Source organism: Cavia porcellus, unplaced genomic scaffold (assembly GCF_034190915.1).
Source record: "Cavia porcellus strain 051 isolate PalLab524CR breed Dunkin Hartley unplaced genomic scaffold, mCavPor4.1 scaffold_11, whole genome shotgun sequence".
NCBI lineage: Eukaryota > Metazoa > Chordata > Mammalia > Rodentia > Caviidae > Cavia > Cavia porcellus.
Window position 1 is genome coordinate 54,035,101 of NW_026947494.1, and position 22,098 is coordinate 54,057,198.

At 33.6% G+C, this 22,098-nt stretch overlaps 2 protein-coding genes across 6 annotated transcripts in view; one reads left to right on the forward strand and one right to left on the reverse strand.

Moving 5' to 3' along the window:
- Positions 1–4,182, reverse strand: part of Cenpk (centromere protein K) — an 89,597-nt gene extending 85,415 nt beyond the window's left edge. For 2 of the 3 annotated variants that reach the window (XM_063258257.1, XM_063258258.1), the window contains exons 1-2: positions 4,021–4,182; positions 1,055–1,195 (exon numbers count right to left, since the gene is read on the reverse strand). In XM_063258257.1, the coding sequence (XP_063114327.1) occupies positions 1,055–1,162 (108 nt within the window). In that variant the 5' untranslated portion in view covers positions 1,163–1,195; positions 4,021–4,182. The remainder of the gene's footprint in view (positions 1–1,054; positions 1,196–4,020) is intronic. The other variant, XM_003461596.3, reaches the window with a different exon arrangement.
- A 25-nt stretch (positions 4,183–4,207) lies between these two features.
- On the forward strand, positions 4,208–21,886 carry Ppwd1 (peptidylprolyl isomerase domain and WD repeat containing 1). 3 transcript variants are annotated; one of them, XM_003461595.5, is made up of 11 exons: positions 4,208–4,426; positions 5,537–5,639; positions 7,527–7,627; positions 7,762–7,882; positions 9,943–10,390; positions 12,267–12,457; positions 14,471–14,660; positions 17,464–17,645; positions 18,756–18,837; positions 20,348–20,530; positions 21,603–21,886. In XM_003461595.5, exons 1-11 carry the CDS (start codon positions 4,237–4,239, stop codon positions 21,744–21,746), a joined length of 1,935 nt encoding a protein of 644 aa, XP_003461643.1. In that variant the 5' UTR covers positions 4,208–4,236; the 3' UTR covers positions 21,747–21,886. The 3 variants fall into 3 exon arrangements, with proteins under 3 accessions (XP_003461643.1, XP_063114318.1, XP_013009404.1); XM_063258248.1 differs by lacking the exon at positions 5,537–5,639 and having other exon boundaries at positions 4,255–4,426; XM_013153950.2 differs by lacking the exon at positions 4,208–4,426 and having other exon boundaries at positions 5,588–5,639; positions 7,527–7,552; positions 7,860–7,882.
- Positions 21,887–22,098: the final 212 nt, after the last annotated feature.

The window sequence follows — 22,098 nt, forward strand, 5'->3', positions numbered from 1 at the left end:
CCCTCCAATCTCCCATAAAGGCCTAAACCATGAGCCTGAAAATATTCATTGTAATCACCTCTTATTACATTAATGAACTTCTATATCCTTTTGTCTTACTTCTTCAGTGTCTCTTCAACTCGTTCTTCTACTTGTCATAATAGTATTTAGACCATCATCACTTCTAAACAGGACTACCACTAGAATTTTCTAACATTCTTTGTACCTGCAGTACTACTATACTCCATTCTTTTCAAATTCACAAGAGTTCATTTTCTAATCTGCATATCTGATCAGCTCACTTCTGTGTTTGTATCCTTTAATAGTTTCCTATAACACATGTCCACCAAATTATTCATGGTTTCTTTGAAATCTCATTTGCAAGTCGTTCTGCTCCTAATTTACATTACTCTTAATATTCTATATAGATTCTCTTAAACTCTCCAAACTACACATTTTGACCTTCCACCTTTGTATACCTCCTGTCTTATTTTCTTTTTTAGGGAGCAGGGTAAATAGGGAGTGAACCCAGGGTACTCTATCACTGTGCTACCTTCCTGCCCCTTTACATTTTTATTTTGAGGCACCTTGCTAAGTTGCCTAGGCTACCTTCAAAATTTCAATTCTATTACTTCCCAGGCATGTACCATCACATCTCACTAACTATCCTATTTACACAGCCTAACCTCTTATTTACTATTTAGAAATAAAATCCTTGACTACATCTTTCTTTTCTTATCGCCTAGGTTAAGTGTTTTTCCTAAGTTTTGGTATCCTTTTAATACTATATGACATGTAATATTATGCATGGCTATCGCTTGCATAAAATGCTCATCTCCTCGAGAGTAGGGAATGGCACAATTTTTCTTTCCATAGCTTATCTAGTATAAAGTTTCTTGAGTGCACACCTTTAGGTATACACATTTTTTAGGACTAAACATTGCATAAATATTCATTACCTAATATAAAACAGATTTTGACAACTAGCCTAATTATTTAACCTAAGTCCAACCATTATTACAACATTAAATCATACTAATTAACTGATATATTGCTTTTATCTCTTGACACTTACTTCTTCCAGGTCTTCCCACATTTCTTCACATTCTTTAACAAGTTCTTCTTCAGTATTGTTAACTTCCATATCTGTAGTACTATCTGGATCTAATTTTTGCTGATTCATGTGCTTTGTGATTTTTCTGTCTTAAAAGAAAAACTAGGAGGAAATCAGAGGTTGAAGGGGAAGACGGGAATGGAAAAAAAACACGTTATATTATGTACACAAAAATTCTCTACAATGAATGTGATTATCATGTATATCTAAAATGTACTAATAAAATCTGAAAAAAACTAAAGTAAAAGTTTTCATTCATTCATAAGTATTTGTTGAACATTTATTACCTATCAGATGCTCATCTAGATAATTAAGGTATAGCAGAGACCAAAATAGACAAAAATCTTTGGTACTGACAGGAAGCAATAATGTACTACTATTTGAGGGAATATTATAGCCATTATGCAAAATACAATGGTTATTTCTTACAAAAAAAAAACAAAAACAAAAACAAAACAGAACCACAGTACGATTCAGCAGTTCCACCACTAGAGAGATATCCAAAGGAAAGGAAATAAGTATACTGAAGAGATACTTTTTACACCATTCCTCTCTCCCTCAAAAAAATCCAAACACAGAAATTATGAAAAAGAATAGAAAGGATCATTAAAACTTTTTACAAAAATCTTGGAATAGACAAGCCTCAATACAAATAACTAATAAAATTTTTACATAAAAATGGTTTTAAATATTGCATGTATAAAGATCTCATTAACAAAGTTAAAATTAAAATCCACAATTGAACAGAACAAGATAGAATGGCAAACCACAACCAAATATAATAAACACAACACTGGATGGCTAGACCAGTACTAAAAAAATGCATATTAAATAGGCAATATTTCTCATTCAGACTAATGAATGAAAAATTTAATAAGAAACAATACTGGCAAACATGTGGAACAAAAACATGCACTTTACGTAGACCAAGCACTTAGAGAATAATCAGTAATACCATCAAAATTCTGCAATTATTTTTGACTCAAAAATTATACTCCTATTAATCTCACAGATTAGATATGTTTGCATGAACACTGTCTTCTAAGATCAGTTAGAAGGCCATTTAACTAACATAAAAATGCTAATAATCTTAGCTTTTACATTTTCTATTTTTAATACCTTAAGAAATTAAGTGTAAATTAATCTTTTCCTCCCTTGTAGAATACTGATCACTAAAACACATTATCAATACCCAAAAGTAATGCAGAATTCTATGTGTGTACAGATATTCAAATTAGAGGACAAGGCAATTCAACGTAGCATTAGAATACAAATAAATAAAACATTTACTTATGGATTTGCTACTTTCACATTGAAAAAATACAAGAAGTCATTTGTCTGCAACTTGGAAGACATCTCTCACCAAAATCAGAGAATGCCAGATGCTAATCTCACATCTAGCCTCCAGAACTACAATAAATTACTGTTGTGTATTTTAAAACACATTCACACAAATGTAAGTTTATCCTTTTTTTACATTTTGTGTCCCTAACTCTTATCTTTCTAGAAAGGGAACAACTCAGTTTTTTAAGGTTCCCCAGTTAAGATTACAATATCTATTTATTGAAGAACACCACTATATTTAGGAGTAATACTTGATGTGCCAACTTAAACTCAAACGATTAACTGCAAGAAAACCAATAGATGTAAAAGAAATGTATAAAGTATTCAGTTGAAACTCTTGAGATGTATTCATTTACTCAGAAAGTTTTTAATACATATTACTGGTCAGACATCATTATAGATGTGTAAGTGAAAAAGTCTCTTTTTATGTAGTTTACATTCTCATGAAGGACTGATAACGTTAACAAATTAACATGATCTGATCTCAGGTAGTTAAAGTGCTGTGAAGTGGTAAATCATACAACACAGAACTTTATATGCTTTCAGAATTCAAGATGATTAATGTTTGAGAAACATACCTGAAGAATAGATTAGTATACAATGCTTTTAAAATGTTAACCAGCCCCCCTCTATTACCATTTACTATCTTCAATCTCGTTATTGACATGGACTCTGAAAGATGAGAAGCTGGAAAGGTGAAAGCCAGGGGCTACGGGAATGCTTTCAAAGCATAAAAACATAGGATGGAAGGCAAGTCAAATTTGAGACATAAAAGTTGTCAAATTAGAAGGAAGAGAAGAAAACAGATTTGCTAGGTAGGATGGGTAACATAATAGAGGCCTTTCGCCATTTCAAGAAATAACAACAAAAAAAAATCTTTTACAAGGCCTACTATGGGCAGTTTCCATAAAGAAGTCTACCTTTGGTGTCTACTTAAGAAAAAAGTAACTTATTGGTTTGAAATAGGCAACAAAGAAGCTTTTGAAAGCGCTGTTAAAATTGCTTTAATTTTTAAAAACGGAGGTCCGACTTAATGGATTTTTAAAAAAGGTTAAGATGGTAAATTTCATGAAAGTTTTATATTGCATGTAAAGAGTGATGGGCTGGATGCGGGGAAAGGGGGCAGACACTGAAGTCTCTGAAGGCTGCCAAAAGAAGAGACGGGAGCCCAGGGTGGAGAGGGGGTGGCTGTTCCAGCCTTAGTTCCCTGCGGGTTACCGAAGGTGGCTAGTTCTTGCCCTCCTCCCCGCCCCCGGGCGCAGTAACAAATACTCGCCACCTTTCTCACCATGTGAGAAAATAAACGTGAGGGAGAAGACAAGTTTGGAGCGTGGCGAGTTAATTAATTTTTTCCAACTCCCACTCCCCACCTTTGTCCCGGAACCCGCGCTCACGTCGCGGGTTCTGGCGCTCACGTCGCGCGACAGGCGGAGAAGACCTGACAGTAGGCCCTACTGGACCTCAGGAATCTAGTTCCTGGGTGATGAGGATTCAGTCTTTCGGTTGACACTCCAAATTCTGTAAACTACCAGGCCCGGAGACAAATTTGAATCATTAATCATTAAGGCCTCTTCCATACCTACCTCACAGAGGAACAAACTCCGCACTCTTCAAATCCTCCCAGCGACTCGCATTTCAAACTAGGGCGAATATCTGCGCGCGCTGTTTTCTGATTGGATCTGCTCCTCCCCATCCCAGCCAACCCTGGAATTCGTTCGGACGCTGACGGCACGCTGCGCCGCTGCTTTGGAACTGACAGCTGAACTGTGCGTCGCGTCTTTTTTGACGATTCAGACAACATGGCGGCGGAAAGTGGTAGTGACTCGCGGGTGAGAGGAAGGCGCCGCCGGGACACAGAGGATCCTGAGAAATCGGAATTCAGCGAGAAAGAACTGGCGGTGGGACTGGCTCAAGAAAACGTTGAGGAGAATGAAGAGCGCTGGGTTGGGCCTTTACCTGTGGAGGCAACACTGGCCAAGAAGCGGAAAGGTAGCTGCACAGTTAGAACAATAGCAAATTGGAATGCAGAGCCTGCTAAATGGGAGGTTTGAGTTCCTGCAAGATCCTAAGAGGGATGCTGTGTGATTATGGGATACTGTGCTCACAAAAGATTGTCCTCTCAATTTGTCAGCGTGGTACTTGAGCGTCCACCTAGAATGGTGACATGGGTTTGAATGTCTTTTTGCTAGTATGTAACAATGTTGATGTCTTTTTGCTAGTATATAACATGTTTAAGCAAACATGTTTGGTGTTTCTCGTTTGATCCTCATAGCAGCCACATGAGGATAAAATTTCTAATCCGTTTAACAAATATGGGGAAAGTACTGGTGGATGAAACAATCATGAAAAACTCATAATTTAGTAAGTTTATATAGACATGTTTGGCCATTATTGAATTATTTGGTACATATATGAGCTCATATAATAAATTATGATTTCCTGAAATTACTCTTTACAGCTCTTTTTTTTAATCCATTTTTTTTTTGTCTTTTTCCTTTTTATTGGTACCAGGGATCGAACTCACGACTGCCTGCTTGCAAGGCAGACGCTTATGCCGCTGAGCTAAATCCCCAGCCCCTCTTTACAGCTCTTGCAGGTGTGCCTGGAAAGTAATCTGAGAAGCTCTCAAATGTTCTCTAGGGTTTTCTCAGCTCTAAAAACATGAACAATGAACAATTTATCTGTTTCACTTCAGTATCAGTGACCTAAAAAAAGTAAAAGAGATTAGTGCCTTAAAATGAACTGAGACATCTTGACCATAGGCCTCTTTTTAAATTAGTGGTAGTGAGTGGAATCTACATGGTTAGGAAGGTGGTTATATTTTTATGAAGCTTTTTACAGTGTTTTTTTTTTTTTTAAGTGGAACCTTCATATTAAGCTAGAACCATTCATTTGATTGACACAGTTTGGACAAGCATCTATATAATCCCTGGAAACATATAACTGACTAAATAATGATGCTATTTAATATTGTGAAATAAAGTTAAAATTGACATAATAGACATTGAATTTTTCCCTTACTGGTGAATTAAATTCTAAAGTACAAAATAATATTCATTTCATTCATTTCTTAAAAATATTTTTTACTTTTTCCCACAGTTCTAGAATTTGAGAGAGTATATCTTGATAATCTCCCTAGTGCATCCATGTATGAGCGCAGTTATATGCATAGAGATGTTATCACCCATGTGGTATGTACCAAGTAAGTCTTATCAGTACTTTTTATTTTTTCCACAGGAAGTTTTTTTTAAGCTTCAGTGTTGAGGTGGATTTATAGAAGTAATTTTTTAGCTATATAGAAATATATTTCTGTTTTAATCCCATAAGTTGTAATAGTTCTTTAAAAGCCAGTGTTTTTTTTTTTTCCTGTCATTTAAGGAATATGTTCACTAAGACAGAAACCCATAGTATGTGTACATATTTTTTCTTAGAAAATGTAGATAGAGGGATGAAACAGGTAGTGTCTGAGCATCCCTGAGGAGAGAAAATATTACTAAAGACAAGAATAATTAATAGCTGAACACTTTGGCACTAAGAAAATATTAGGAAGAAAGACATCTTAGAACTATCCAAGGATCTTCAAAATGGATGAGTGGGGAGTTTGGAGTAGTGATATTCTACTGTGGATCTATCCACAGTATGTCCGGATACTGTGCTTTTATATAAATTGTCTCAAGAACAGCCTTATGGCTGTGTATGACCTTCATTTTTACTGATGAGAAAACAGATTCAGAGAGATAATGGCTGGGGAAGCCAAGGGCTAAATCTCAGAGGAATTACTAAGGGCTATTGCTCTCAGAGCTAATCAGAGTAATTATTAAGAGCTAAATGTAAGGAATTTTATGGATCTTGAACCTGTGAGCAAGATTTTTTTTTTAAAGAACCACTCTGGCTGTGGTGAGGTGAATGAATTCAAAGAGAGTAAGAATAGGTATAGGGAAAACAGATAACAAGAAGGCTAGTATAGACATCTGGATGAGATATGATGGTGGCTTGTATGATATCAGCAGTGACTATGGAAAGTAGAAACTTTTTTTGCATCACTCTTAATCTCTTATGGATTGCTTTGTTTTTTGGATTAGTCTGTTAATCTTTTAAAACAAGTTTCACTTTAGATATGAATGTACACATTTATTTCATTCATAGGACAATTCAAACTAAATATAAACAGTTTTGAACTAAATATAAACCACTCACTAGCTGTGAACCTAGCACAAGCAAATTTAATATTTTAAAACTATTTTATGATGTATAAAATACTGATAAAATATCTAATACAATTGTTATAAAGATTAATTAGTTATATGTACAAAATGCTTGACACATACTTGGTTTCAGTAGTTTCAGTGTTTCTTATAGGAGAAACTGTTCTGAATCTGAATCTTTCTGACTCTTAAATAACCAAAATGTTTTGGATAGAAAAGAAAACAAATTTATGTTGAATTTTGCTATATATGAAAGAGTTTATCAGCTTCTCAAAACTGGTACATTTTCTCATGAAAATACTACCTACAAAATAATTTCAGCAATAGGAAATCCTAAAGACTAGTAATTCCTTGAGAGATTTATTTATTTTATTATTTGTGAATGTGTGTAGTGATGAGATTGGACCCAGGGTTTTCACACTAAGCGATATCCCTAGTCCTTTTTATTTTTAATACAAGAATCTCACTAAGTTGCCCAGGCTGGGCTCCATCTTGCAAATCCTCCTGCCCCAGGATCCCAGAGTGCTAGGGTTATATGTACATACCACCACACCTAGCTTTATTTTTGATATCAAATCCTAATTTTGTTTGGATGTAGCTTCTGAGGTTAAAATTAGTTGAAATGTCCTATCCATATACATACAGTGGTCACATGTGGTAAACATTTATACTTGTACAGCATATATACATATATCTAATCCTATTGAAATAATCAAAGAATAGCAGAATGGTGGCCATGGAAGTTGGAATCCGCTAAGGAGTGTGTAACAACTCACCTACTGAAAAAAGGAAAAAAAAAAAAAAAAAAGAAATAATCAAAGATTGTGAATGAGTGATTCATAGATCTGTTTTAGAAATTAACTTTTGAAATCTTGCATATGTAGGACAGACTTTATTATTACTGCCAGTCATGATGGACATGTTAAGTTCTGGAAAAAGATAGAAGAAGGCATTGAATTTGTCAAACATTTTCGTAGTCACCTGGGTAAGAAACTCATCTTTTTGTTTTTTATAGATCTTTTAAACTGTACCAATTAGTTTCTTTTAAAAATATTGTCATTGTTTTCTTTGAACTGTATACTTTTATTGGTATTTACTCATTTTTATTCATTCAAATAGGGGTTATTGAGAGCATTGCTGTTAGTTCTGAGGGAGCATTGTTCTGTTCTGTGGGTGATGATAAAGCAATGAAGGTGTTTGATGTAGTGAACTTTGACATGATCAATATGCTGAAGCTTGGGTGAGTCTTTCTAAATATATTTTTTAACTTAGTAAAATAACTTTTAAACCAAACTTCACTATTGCATAAGTTATTTACTAACAGTATATATCACATTTTTTAAAATGTGCTTGTGAGAAATTAGACTGAATCCTTGTGATGTTATTCAGAAACTTCTGCTCTAGCAGAATCTAATCAGAAATTTCCAACAGCATCATAACAAGGATTCATTATATCTAACTAATGCTGCTTACTATATTAATAAGCACCCATCATATCTAATTATTTGAACTTAGAATAAACTTCCTTCCCATACTGCACTTATTTTAACAATGTGGAATTGTGTTTTTACAAGTTTAGGCATATTTTTGGAATTTGTGGGTAGATTTTAAACATTACAGTATATTATACCCAAACTATGTGGTTAGATAATACAGTAATAAGGCTTATACTTTTTTTTTTTTTTTTTTTTTTTTTTTGTCTTAGTTTTTTATCGGTACCAGGGATTGAACTCACGACTGCCTGCTTGCAAGGCAGGTGCTTATGCCGCTGAGCTAAACCTCCAGCCCCTAAGCATATCTTTTTTAAGTTAACACACTAATTTAATACATCTCTAAATGAAATACCACTGAAAGTCATATGCTGTCAGTAAGTTTTCCAGCTTGCTCTATTCTGCCTGAATAGTATAACAAAATACCACAGAATGTGACTTCACAGAAATTATTTTCTCACAGGATCTCATGGGATGATCAGCAGGATTGTCTGACAATTCTGTCCCTAGTTTCTATGTCCTCATGTGATTAAGGGAAGAAGGAATGGGAGAGGGACATCTTTGTGTTATGTATATGTCTGTGTGTGAAGAGGGTAGGGATTGACCCAGGGCTTTTGCCTTCCTCTAAAGCCATAGGCTTAGCAGATTAGAGTTTCACCGTTATGACTTCATTTAACCTTAAATATGCCAAAACCTCACCTCAAAAAATACTACTTTGGCCTACATAATGTCCATGATTCAAAAAAAAATTCCAAATTTTGAAATTTCATTCAAAATGTTTTATTTTATGAGCTACTAAAGGAAACTAGTTAATCTATAAAATTTTTATCACAAATAGTTACCTACCTTGATCATCTTGTTTTCTAGCTTGTTTTCTCCAAACATTGCATATTTTTAAATATCAAATCCATTCAAAAATATTAAACCTTAGCTTTTGAGAATATTCAAAATACATCGTTAGCTTGGTTAATGAACTTAATTCTTTCCATAATTCTGATCACAGACCAAACTGGATGAGAACCAAATCAAATTTCTCCATAAGGTCTACATTGAACCAAATTTGATTTGGTTATTATCTAATTTGATTTGACACCAGAATCATGGAAAGAGTTAAATTTATGAACCGAGCAAGGCACCACTGTATATATTTTAGGCATTGGTAGAAATTCTAAATGCAGAGTTCCAAACTGCTGTTGAGCATTAACATCATGGTTGGTGTAGTAGTGGAACTCCTTAGAGTGACTACTTGGTAGGAGTCTACACTCACCTGAATGTGTAAGTTTAGCATAAGATTAAATCTGTCCTAGTTGTATCCTTTGTTCATCAGGCAGCATGTCCAAAGCTTACAGTTTTTATTTCAAGATTAGTTAATAATTAAATGTGATAAAAAGTGTTTTTCTTTTGAACTAAGTCATAACAGAAATATATTAATTGTTTTAAGAAAGGATTAGTAATGGATGCTATGTATGCTAATCTATTTAAAAGTTAGGTATATGTAAACTACTTTACAGACATCCAAAAGACAATACCCCAGAATATCTTAATGCTCAAGTTTGATTAGGTTTTTACCTTATCTACCCAAGAGAAATAAATGGGCCGACCTATGGAGTTCTTCTATTTGGTAAATCCTCAGAAGTTGTTATATTGATGGTGTCAAAACTAAGTAACTATTCCCCATTCTGTATCTCTTACTTCTGAGCACAAAATCCAAAACTGCTTTTGAGGACAGTGATTTAGTAATGGTCTAAGGAGAGGTGTCTGCTTTCTGTATTGGCCTTTTTTTCTTCCACTCCTTAATTCACTGTTTCAGCTATTTTCCAGGACAATGTGAGTGGATTTATTGCCCAGGAGATGCCATATCATCAGTTGCTGCTTCTGAGAAGAGTACAGGAAAAATTTTCATTTATGACGGTCGAGGAGATAACCAGCCCCTTCATGTATTTGACAAACTCCATACATCACCTCTTACTCAAATACGGCTGAACCCAGTTTACAAAGCAGTGGTGTCTTCTGACAAATCTGGAATGATTGAGTATTGGACTGGGCCTCCTCATGAATATAAATTCCCAAGAAATGTAAACTGGGAATATAAAACTGATACAGATTTATATGAATTTGCCAAGTGTAAAGCTTATCCAACCAGCATATGCTTTTCACCTGATGGGAAGAAAATAGCAACTATTGGTTCTGATAGAAAAGTTAGAATTTTCAGGTTTTTAACTGGAAAACTCATGAGAGTCTTTGATGAATCATTAAGTGTAAGTGCAATTTAAATTTAATTAACTTGGGCTGGGGATTTAGCTCAGCGGCATAAGCACCTGCCTTGTAAAGCAGGCAGTCGTGAGTTCGATCCCCAATTCCGATAAAAAGGAAAAAGACAAAAAAAAAAAATTTAATTAACTTTTCTAAAAATGTTTACTTTGTACTTTTTTTCATTTTTAAAGATACTGTTTAACTGACTTGTATGTTGTATTGTTATTCTTCCAAACTCTCTTGCCTAGGTTTATTATGTGGTATTTTCCAAGCCAGTTAACCTCCTATTTAAAGATAGGTGGGATGAGACTACAGATATTTTTGTTGTGTTTTTTCTACTTATTTCTGCAAGCTCCTCCTCTTTTAATACCCTCAAAACTCATTTTAGATTCCCTTCTCTTTATTCACTTTTGTCCACATAACAACTTGTAGGTCCTTTCAGATTCCTTAAGAAAAGAAGTGTTCAGAAGCTAGGTATGGTGGCAAATGCTTGTGATCCTGCTTCAGAAGCTGAAGCAGGTCGATGTTTGAGAATGAGGCTAGACTACATAAGAAGACACTATCTCAAAATACCAAATTTAAAAAAAATTCAGAACCTATTCTGAGTGGTACATTTCATTCTTTCTTGTTATCAACATTTTCTAAAGTGATGGGACTAGGTGACAAGGTTAAGGATAAAGCTGTGACAAAAGTTGGAAAAAAGGAAAATGACCAGCTAACCTAGTTACTTAAAATGCTAGTGACTTGTAAATAAGCAGAATCTTGTACTTCCATGTTGGAGAAAGGGAAAACTTCTAATCATATGTCAAGTCCAGTTTGACAAAAAATTGAATGCAATAGTGTGAAGTTTTACCTTTCAGTATTTATTACCTGAAATATGCAGGTAATTATTCAATTTGATGTCTTGAATGTCTAAAAATCTGAGTGTAAATATAATACATTTTAGAGTACAAATACAGAGTAATTGAGATGTAATTCACATTTTGAAAATTTGTCTTAACTATCAAAAGAAAAGTAAATCAAGTTTCCAGACAGTAGAGGTCAGTCATAGTCTCTTTTTTCCTAAATGACATTTACCTAATAGCAATAACTTGAAATACTTTGTGAAATGTCATGAATTTGTTATAAAGAAGTTTATTTATTCAGAGAAATTATTTGTTACATGTCAGATTCAAGATCCTTGTACAAGGATCTCATTCTATAGTACACTGTCCAACAGAAATAAGTACAGCCACATGTGGCCTTTGATGATTTGACATGTCTAGACTGAATAAAGGTGTGCTAAAAGTAACATACATGTAAGATTTCAAAGACTTAGTACCTAAAAAATAATGTTTTCTCAATTCTTTAAAATTGTTAGTGTAGGAATGCTAATAACATTAAAATGAATGTTTTATTAAACAGGTAAAAATTAGCTACTAGAAATTTAGCTTCTAAAAACATTTAGAATTACTTATGTGGCTTGGCATTATATTTCATTGGATAAAACTAGTTTGAGATTTAAAAGGCAACAGATGTATCATTTCTGTAGAAGAAATACTACATTAATCAATTATATATGTTCATGTTTAATTAGAAAAACAGTTACCATTTAATGCAAACTAATTTTTTTGTTGTGAGATCTCAAACCCAGGGCTTCACACATCCTAATCACTGGCTCTACCACTAAGTGACATTCCTAGATCTAAAATACTACTTTTTATGACTGAATTTATTAATGTCTCTTTAATTCATTTGTCGGGTTTAGAATCTGTCAAAATACATAAATATACAAACTATCAATAGCTCTTGATGTGTATTCTGCTTCTGATAATTTGATTCTCATTGCCTCTATTAGATGTATGTATTGCGCATTTTTGTCAATAAATGTTTATTTCCTAGATGTTTACAGAACTGCAACAGATGAGGCAGCAGCTTCCAGACATGGAATTCGGCCGACGAATGGCTGTAGAACGTGAGTTGGAGAAGGTGGATGCTGTACGATTAATTAATATAGTTTTTGATGAAACTGGATACTTCGTGCTATATGGAACAATGCTGGGCATTAAAGTTATAAATGTAGAGACAAACCGGTAAGTTGATAAAGAGATGTGTTTTATTAAAACTTCAATTATACAGCACATTTCCTCCATCAGGGGAACAATGAGTTTTGTGTGTTCCATGAAAAGTGGAAGGATCCCAAATGACTAAGTGAAACCAGATGATGTGACTGGATTTTTCTGTAGTCTCTCAGTTGTTTATCATCTGCAGAAATTTCTATTTCTGTTTATAAAAGAAAGAAAATATGCATAGTTTCATTTTTTAAACAAGTTTCAGTGTTTTTTTTACTTATTTAAATTAGTCTATTCTATGTTAAATGTTGCCAGATATTCTAACCATAAAATTCAGCATTACATCAACCAGACATAAAATCAGAAGTTAAAATACATGAAACTACAAAGCCTTTGCTCAAAACAGTGTTTGTTATTGTTGTTGTTTTTAGTACCAGGGACTGAATTCACAACCTTGTGCTTGCCAGGAAGGTGCTTATACTGCTGAGCTATATCCCTGGCCCTAAAACAATATATTTTGATCTTGGTAGCTATCACTGAATGTAAGGAACTTATAGAATATTTTAAGGAGAAAAAGTGTTGTGTTATAAATTGCTGCATATAAACATACTTATAATTCTTGATAGTCTAAATTCTTGCACTACTTGCAAAAAGATTAAAATAATAGGACTAGTTGAAAGTGTAGTTATCCATGGGGAACCCTTGTGGATACCACATCCCAAGAACACTCAAGTACCTCATGAAATAGTGTAATATTTACATATAACCTTTCAATATCTTCTCATAAGTATACTTTAAATACTTTCAGACTACTTATAATACCTAATACAAGGTAAATAGTTGTTGTACTATTTTATTAAGGGGATAAGGAAAAAATATATGTGTTCAGTGCAGAACATGTTACAGTTGGGATATCATCACCCAGAGTCCAGTTTGCATTGAGTTCATTTTTTTAAATTAGTATATGCTTCCAATACTTACAGCACAATTTGTAGTGGGGAATTGGTAGAAATACATACTCCTTCTTGACCCTTTTAACATCCCTTTTCCCTTTCCTCCTTCTTGCCTCCCTTAATCCTCAAATCCACTTCCAAAGATTTCTCCTCTTAATCATTTTTTTTGGGGGGAGGTGCCAGAATTAAACTCATGACCTTGCATTTGCCAAGCAGGGACTTGTGCCACTGAGCTAAATCCCTGTCCCCTCCCCTCTTAATCTCTAAGCTCCCAGAAAAGCTGTCTTTCTGAACTATGCACAGGAAAGCCATTCTGTCTGAATAACTCTGCTTGGCCTTCTCTGCTCTTTTGGCTTTCCTTTGCCTATGATTTCTATTATTATTAGGTCTTAGTAATTATTTAAGAATTACTAGAAACTCAGATGGGTCTGCAGCGTTCTGAGCAGGTAAGTTTCAATGTGGATGCAGAATAATGAAACAACTATTGTTAATGCCTTTAACACTAAAAACAAATTACTCTTTTGGGGATAGAAAGAAAAGGTTTTCAGCTCCTTTGGATAAATACTAAGGAGCTGAAATGCTAGGTCATACAGTTACAGTGTATTTAGTTGCATAAGAAACCAATATATTTTATCTTCTAGAATAGGGTGTACCTTTTTACATTTCCACCAGCAGTGAATGAGAGTTCCTCTTACTCCATATCCTCATCAACATTTGGTATTTAATGTTCTCAATTTGAGCTGCTATAATGTGTGGCAGTATTGTTTTAGTTCTTGTTTCCTCTGATATGATGTAAAATATCTTTTCATATGTTTATGAGTTCCTTGTATATTGGATAAAAGTCTTTTTACCAGATGTCTTTTGTTAATATTTTATCCCAGCCTATATCTTTTCACTATCTTGATTGTATTTCTACCTGAAAATTGTAGTTGCCAACCAATTTAAAATACATTTTTGGGGATAGAAGAACAAGATTCTATAGATAACCGACAACAGATTCTTTAACTTTTACCTGTAAAGCTGCCATGATTAGAGCTAATTTTGGTCATTTCATTGTGTAAAATAAAGTTATATTTTCCAGGTGTGTGCGGATCTTAGGCAAGCAAGAAAATATTAGAGTGATGCAATTGGCTCTATTTCAAGGAATAGCCAAAAAGCATCGTGCTGCAACTACTATTGAGATGAAAGCTTCTGAAAATCCTGTTCTTCAGAATATTCAAGCTGACCCAACGATCGTCTGTACATCTTTCAAAAAGAATAGATTTTATATGGTATGTGGAAGTACTTAGGAAATGACCTTAATTTTTTTTTAGTTAGGTTGTAAATTTTATATTCTTGGTTTGTGCCTTCAATTGAAGAGAATATTGGCAGTCATAAACTTTTTAAACAATGTATAACATTAATATTCTACAATTTTTAATTAGAAGTTGATTTAGGTATTTTGTACTGTTTCCTATCATGTTTTGAAATATTTACTACCTGGTTTCTACAGCTCTTCATGGGCAGGTGATGGGAGGTTAGTAGTTATGGAGGTATAGCAGCCCTCACAAATTATATCCAGAAGTTTTCACTGTGAGATTTTTAAGTATCCTTTTTAGTGTTTTTATTTTTTCATCCTTTGCTTTTGAACACTTTTTATATTTTTTGAACTTGCATACCTTCTCTTTAATATATTTCCTTTTCTACCTTTTGACTTTGCTGAGGTATACTTTTGGAGAGCTGGCGTATAGTTCATTGGTGGAACATTTGCCTAGAATCCACAAGGCCTTGGGTTTAATCTCTAGCACTGCCACAAAACAAGGTAGTAAGATTGGATTCACACTCAAACTCCTGAGATACTTATGAGTAGCACGAGCCTAATTGTTCATCCAAGCAGTAAAAATACATAATATCGAGGCCTCTAACCTAGACAACTTGTCCCACAAACTAGTCATAGAACTTTCCAAGATCTGCTTATGACTGTTGTTTCTCTATCTCAAACCTTTTACTGACTTCCCAACTGTCTAATTGGCTGTGCTCACTTCTGCAGTTTTATTGTTTTTCATTTTTAGTTCATTTACTACACTTAATGTATCATAGTTGTTTCATTCACAGTAGTAGTTGTTTTATAATTCTGAGCCTGGACATGTTATACCTTCTGCCAATCATTTTTCTCCCCATTTCCTATTCCAGCTCTTAAGACTGCTGCTCTGAGCATCAATTCTAAGTTATTCCTGTGCTTCCCCTATCACATTATGTCACTTTTTTTGTGTTAAAGTCAATGATTTTTTTGTTTCTGATTCTGTTCTCCAGAAAATGTAAAATCTATAACTATAGTGCACTGTCTTCACTATTAAGTCCACATAGATTATTAAATTGACTAATCCATTATACTATACCTACTCATTCATCTTATGAGTATACATATTAGGATTACTTGTGATGTGCTATTAAGGTTATCTACATAGTACAACCTAGCAGTTTCTTCACCCCCAACTAGACTTTCAATCTAAAATAGCTAGATTAAAATGACAATTTTGCTCAAAATTTTCAATTACACTTAAAAATTTATTAATATGTTAAATGAAAATAATGTATCTTTTATGTATAATTTAACTATACTGAAGTAAAAATTATCAGAATTCTAAAAGCATACTAATTTTCCATCCATTTTATTTAAAATATTTTAAATATCATAGTCTTTTGCTATAGTTAACTTTTCCTAACAAAAGTATATATATATATTTAGGGCTGGAGAAAATAAATACATACATGCATACATACATAAATACATAATAAAAAATCAGTTAACATTATTACAGATTGTTTTATTTGATGCATATATATCCTTAAGGAAAACTAAGATGGTGTGTGTGTATATGTATGTATCCTTTCTTTTAAATCCATCATGAAATAAAAACAGCTAAATATGAGCTAAATCTAGATAACTTTTAAAATGTATATAAATACATAGTACAGTAGTTATCTTACTCCCTTAGAAGCTAGAGAATAAGATGGTTCTTTTTTTACTTGCAATGAATCTGAGTCAATCGAGGAAAAACAGGCAAAATAGGAACTGGTATACTAATTTTTACCTTCCTAGTTGACATAAACTCAGTTGGCAGAACTGGCTTAGAGATTTCTACTTACGGAAAGACAAGTAAAATAAACTGTCTTCAGAAGTCAAGAATTTTAACAACTAGAAAGACTTTTTTCAGTTCTCCTTGGAACCTAAAGATTTTGAGCTTTCTATATCCTCATTCCATTTGTTGTCTTTCTTCCAAGCTTCAGAATTTAGAATCGGGTGTATTTTAGGGGGGAAAAAAAGTTAAGATCTGTTATTGATTCCCCTTTGTGAATCTTTATCCTGCCTAGCAATGCATTCTATCTATGAAATGGCCAGTATGTGTTGCCCACTGTTTTCTAACTTTGTTTTTTGTTTTTTGGTACTGGGGATTGAACTTATGATCTAGCGCTTGCCAGGCAAATGCTTATGCCAGTGAGCTAAATCCCCAGCCATTGCCCACTGTTTTCTAAGCACTTTATATCTGTCCATGTAATGTGCACAATTACTAAATTCATTGGGAAGTAAGGAATAGTGAAATGTAAGCTATAGGTAGCACACTAAGACATACTAGTAGGTAGAAGAGTTACCTCAATTAAGTTATCTAAAAGGTATCTTATTACCTTAGTAAATGTTTCCAAGGAAATTTCTACCTAAAGGAAATTAAATCTCATTTTTTTAAAATCTTGTTTTAAATCTATTAACTAGTGATTTCTTACTGTATGTTTTTTTCTTGAAATTCTGTATTATTTGTACCCTTTTATTGATTTGTTTTGTTTTTCTCTTTAAATAAAAACTTAACAAATCTTGTTTTAAACCATACGAATTCATTGTTACATGGGCTGTTTCATATTAACTAATAATTTAATAGCCTTAAAAGTTTTATGATGGTGATTCATGATATAAAGATATATTCTGAGGTGAATTCTTCACTTTTCTAAAGTGTATTAGAAATGAAATTTTCTTATTCATAAATTTTTACCAAAAGAAAACTTTAATTCATTCAGTCACTTTTTATCTAATTTCTTGAGTTTACCAGACGAGAGCCAGAGGATACAAAAAGTGCAGATTCTGACCGAGATGTTTTTAATGAAAAACCTTCTAAAGAAGAAGTCATGGCAGCTACTCAAGCTGAAGGACCTAAGCGAGTTTCAGATAGTGCCATTATCCACACAAGCATGGGAGACATTCACATCAAACTTTTCCCCGTTGAGTACGTGATACTTTTGTCGTTGTACCTAAATGCCAGGTTTTTTTGTAAATGTGTATATTTGAAACTATACAACTTAGTTTGTTATTTTGACTTAAAGAATTTTGAAGAATTGTAATGTTAGATACAACATCTGTTCTTTAGATTTCTGTAACTGTGAACTAACCAATGGGAAGAATTTTATAAATACATTCACAAGGTTATTATAAGGATAATATGTTGACTATGAAAGTGCTGAATGTGTGTCAGGGATGTAGCTCAGTAGTAAACTGTTTGCCTATCATTGCCAAGGCTGACTTTGATCCTTAGCACTGCACAGAAAAGAGAGGGGGCACTGAATATAAAGTCTACAAACGTTTATTATCGTTATCATTAACTGAACATTTAAACTCTAGATTTTGTGGCTTTATTATAACTGGTCTTCCTCTTACAGCAAATCTATATGGAAAAAGTAATTGTTTTTCCTTTTTTAGTTCTAATAGCAATAAGCTTTAAAAATAGAATCCCAACAAAAAACATAGGGGCTGTATTTTTTTAAAAGTTGAAAAATATTCAGGATAGTGTAAAAGTTTATAAAATAAACATGTAGTACCAAATAGAATAGCTTTTAAAATTATTTGAATTTGGGAAATACTGTTTCTGTGAGTAAGTTCTTGGTCAAGAATGAGTCACTGAGGGGTGGGGCATATGCACCTGCCTTGCAAGCATGCAGCCCCAGTACCAAAAAAAAAAAAAAAAGAATGAGTTACTGTACTATAACACTGTTTTTTATAAGACTATTACCTTTCCTAGGAGCTTAACCCACTATTGTGTATGGTAAATTCACTTAAGATCTATATCTAAAAGTGCTAGGCTTGTATTTTTTTAAACTACTAAATGTCCTTGAAATATAAATACTGCCAGACTCAATAAGCAATCATGATCTAAAGTTATTGTATAAATGAGAATATACTGCAGCTTACATGCTGTTTCAACTGGTTTTATTCTGAAAATGTATAAGATTATTTTCTGAAATATTCAGAAGATATTGAGAATATTATTAGGAAGAAAAACTGCAAAGTTGTCTTAAGGTGCTCTAAATGGGTTTCATATTTTTAATGTATCTCTTCCTAGGTGCCCTAAGACAGTGGAAAATTTCTGTGTGCACAGTAGAAATGGTTACTATAATGGGCATACTTTTCACCGTATAATTAAGGTAAGTTATGTAAATTTCTGATTTTTGTGATTTAAAAAATAGTACATTACTGACAAGGAATTTAAGCCTAAAGAATTCTCTTATACATACTAGTTTATTAGAAGGAAACAGGAAAGTGTACTATAGAAGCAAAAAATAAAAGAGTGGATAATCATGCATATCTAAAATCAAGGACAGAAGGAGCAACATTCATTCAGCAGGTAAAGCAGAGGGAAAGATAACGAATAAAAGGTCATGCTGAGATAAAACTCAGTAATAAAGGTAACCAGCTCCTGGTACCTAGGGAAGGTCTAATCTAGAGGATAAAATATTAAACCACAGAAGAGCTACAATACTATCTGACCTGTGAGTCCATTTTTATACCTGAGAGTAAGTTCAACTCCGAAATTTTGAACAGCATCCCAGAGAGGATTGGGCAGTGATATAGTTCTTATTTATTGGCAAGTTAGAGATGGCAGGAAGAGCTGGTTGTAGTGCTGCACACCAATAATCTCAGCACTCAGGAAGCTGAACTAGAAGAATTGCTATAACTTCAAGGCCAGCCTGAACTTCACAAGACTGTCTCCAAAAGCAAACAAAAAAAATTAGAAAGAAAAATAAACTAGTTATCAGAATTCTGAAGGAATTAGGGAAACAACTCCAGAAAGTCTACAGTATTTGAGGTGAGCGAAAGATAATGAGGGTAGTTATATAAGACATAAAATATAAAATTTTAACATACATGTTTATTAGTTTGTTCATATTAGGAAAGTAATGCTGGGAACCGAAGAATCTCAGTTGTCAGACCCAACAATGTTGCCAGAAAAATAAAGAAGAGAGACAAGTAACATATTCCAACAATGGCTGGGAAGTCAGTGTATCGAGATCTGACTTCCTCCACTCCCACTATTTATTTGGTCTGTACAGTGGTAGGTGGGGCTAGCAAAGGATTATAGTTCATCCAACGACTCCAACTCCATAGGATATAGATAATCTTATGTTTCAAGTATTTTGACTGAGTATAATCCTGTGATGATTAAAGAAGGCAGAGATGATTTTATGCTTGGAAAAGTCAATGGGAAATCCCAGATGGTGGTATCAACAATCTCAATCCTTCCTTTCATCCCACAGGAAAATACGCAAAACCAGTCACTGAATTTGTGGTCCCCAACAATCTATAGATGAGCAGATGTTTGTATTGGGGTTGGGAGACAGGGTCTCACTATGTAGTTCAGACTGGCCTCAAATTCATGGCAATCCTCCTGCTTCAGCCTCCTGACTAGTGGAATTACAGGCATGTGCCTCTAAGCCCAGCCCAAATCTTTGTATTCTTGTTTCAGTCACTGAATAAAAACACATAATCCAAATTAAACTTTCTAAGAGTAATCTAACCACTTTGTAGGGATACTTAAGGAAGCAAGGATTTCAGTGAGTTCAAAGCACTCTTGGCAGAAATACATAAAATATGCAAGGTCTACATATATAGACTATTTTTAAAAGTGTAACATGCTTTTATTTATTTTATTTTAAGGGTTTCATGATTCAGACTGGAGATCCGACAGGTACTGGTATGGGAGGAGAAAGCATATGGGGAGGAGAATTTGAAGATGAATTTCATTCAACACTAAGACATGACAGACCATACACCCTCAGCATGGCCAATGCTGGATCAAATACTAATGGATCACAGTTTTTTATAACAGTAGTACCAACAGTGAGTACATTGTTTATAAACCATAGATTCATAGGTTATGATCTAAGGCAGTAGACAAAAATGATGTGTTACTGTCCACCCTCTGCATTACCTGCCAAGGTACAAAAATGAAAGCACTGAGAGAAAAGTTGATAAAATACAATTAGGTAGTAATGAGCAACAACATAATTAGGTAACATAAGTTACCTAAGATACCTAGGTAAAATAAGATACCTAACAACATAATTAGGTAACATAAGTTGATAAAATACAATTAGGTAGTAATGAGCAACAACATAATTAGGTATATAAGTCGCTAGGTCATCTAGCTCTGTGTTATGCAGTTCCACAAAATTATAAGAAGTATAAACTTTTTAAAAGACTAAACAATGAAAAAGGAAAAAATACTTATAACTGCTGTCAATTATATTCATGATAGTTATATCATTATATTGTTTTCAGTAACATACGAGGAAACATGGTAAGACACAGTTAACTTGCCAAAGCTTAAGTCGTATACCTACCAACTGAACTATCAGTTACATCAATTACCATCTAACTGTCAATTACAGTGCATAGTAAACGATCTCAAACTGCCTCTTAATTGTCCAGGAAAGTTCCAACAGAGAACTTCAATACCTTAGTCCTAATTTTTTAAATCCACGTAAAGTAACTTACTTTGAGCAAACATCTACCTTCCTTTGGTCTGAAGAACGTAGATTTAATTGAACTTGATTCTATGTGTCATTATGTTTCTTACTGATACTAAAAACATAGATTGAAAATATTCAGAAAGAAAACTGTGAAATTAATTTTGCAGGGAGAATGAGACAGGGATACCAGTCCTCCCTGGGAGTAACTTTTAAAAGTATTTAAAAAAAATTTTTTTAATCTTTTTTTTTTTGTGTGTGCCAGGGATCAAACTCACAACCTCGTGCTTACCAGGCAAGCACTTGATGCACTGAGCTGAATCCCCAGCCCAAACCTGCTATGCTTTTATTGTTGCAAAATTATTGTACTTTAATTTTTCACCCAGAAGGTGAGATTAAGAAATCCACATTTACCAACATTTTGCATTTGTCCTCCAACACAGCCTTGGCTTGATAATAAACACACAGTGTTTGGAAGAGTGACCAAAGGAATGGAAGTTGTGCAGAGGATCTCCAATGTCAAAGTCAATCCCAAAACAGATAAACCGTATGAGGATGTCAGCATTATAAACATCACTGTCAAGTAGAATAAAACATTTCACTGTACTTGCAAATAAATTACATTTGTTAAACAAGATTTATATTAGAAAACTTAAAATTTTCTGATTATATGTCGTTTTAAAAGATGCAATGCTATATTTTTCTCATTAAAGTCTATTTTGTAAAACTGCCTTTTTCTTTCAATATTTCTAATCCTAAGAGATGGTGAAATGGACTACACGCAGGCAAATAACATTCATTGTAGAAAATTTCTTATAAGCATCAAAAATATTAAATATTGCAAGTGGTACATATTTGTTCCTTAACCTTGAAAAACATGCGAGGTATTTTGCCCTTATGTTTAGAAGATGACAGCACCTTCTAAGGAAAAAAAGAGAC

Excerpts from the sequence above, each read along its gene's own strand:
- Ppwd1 (XM_003461595.5), top strand. The coding sequence starts at position 4,237 with ATGGCGGCGGAAAGTGGTAGTGACTCGCGGGTGAGAGGAAGGCGCCGC. Across the intron at positions 12,458-14,470 it reads ATAAATGTAGAGACAAACCG|GTGTGTGCGGATCTTAGGCA; the intron begins GTAAGTTGATAA and ends TATATTTTCCAG. Across the intron at positions 20,531-21,602 it reads TTATAACAGTAGTACCAACA|CCTTGGCTTGATAATAAACA; the intron begins GTGAGTACATTG and ends CCTCCAACACAG.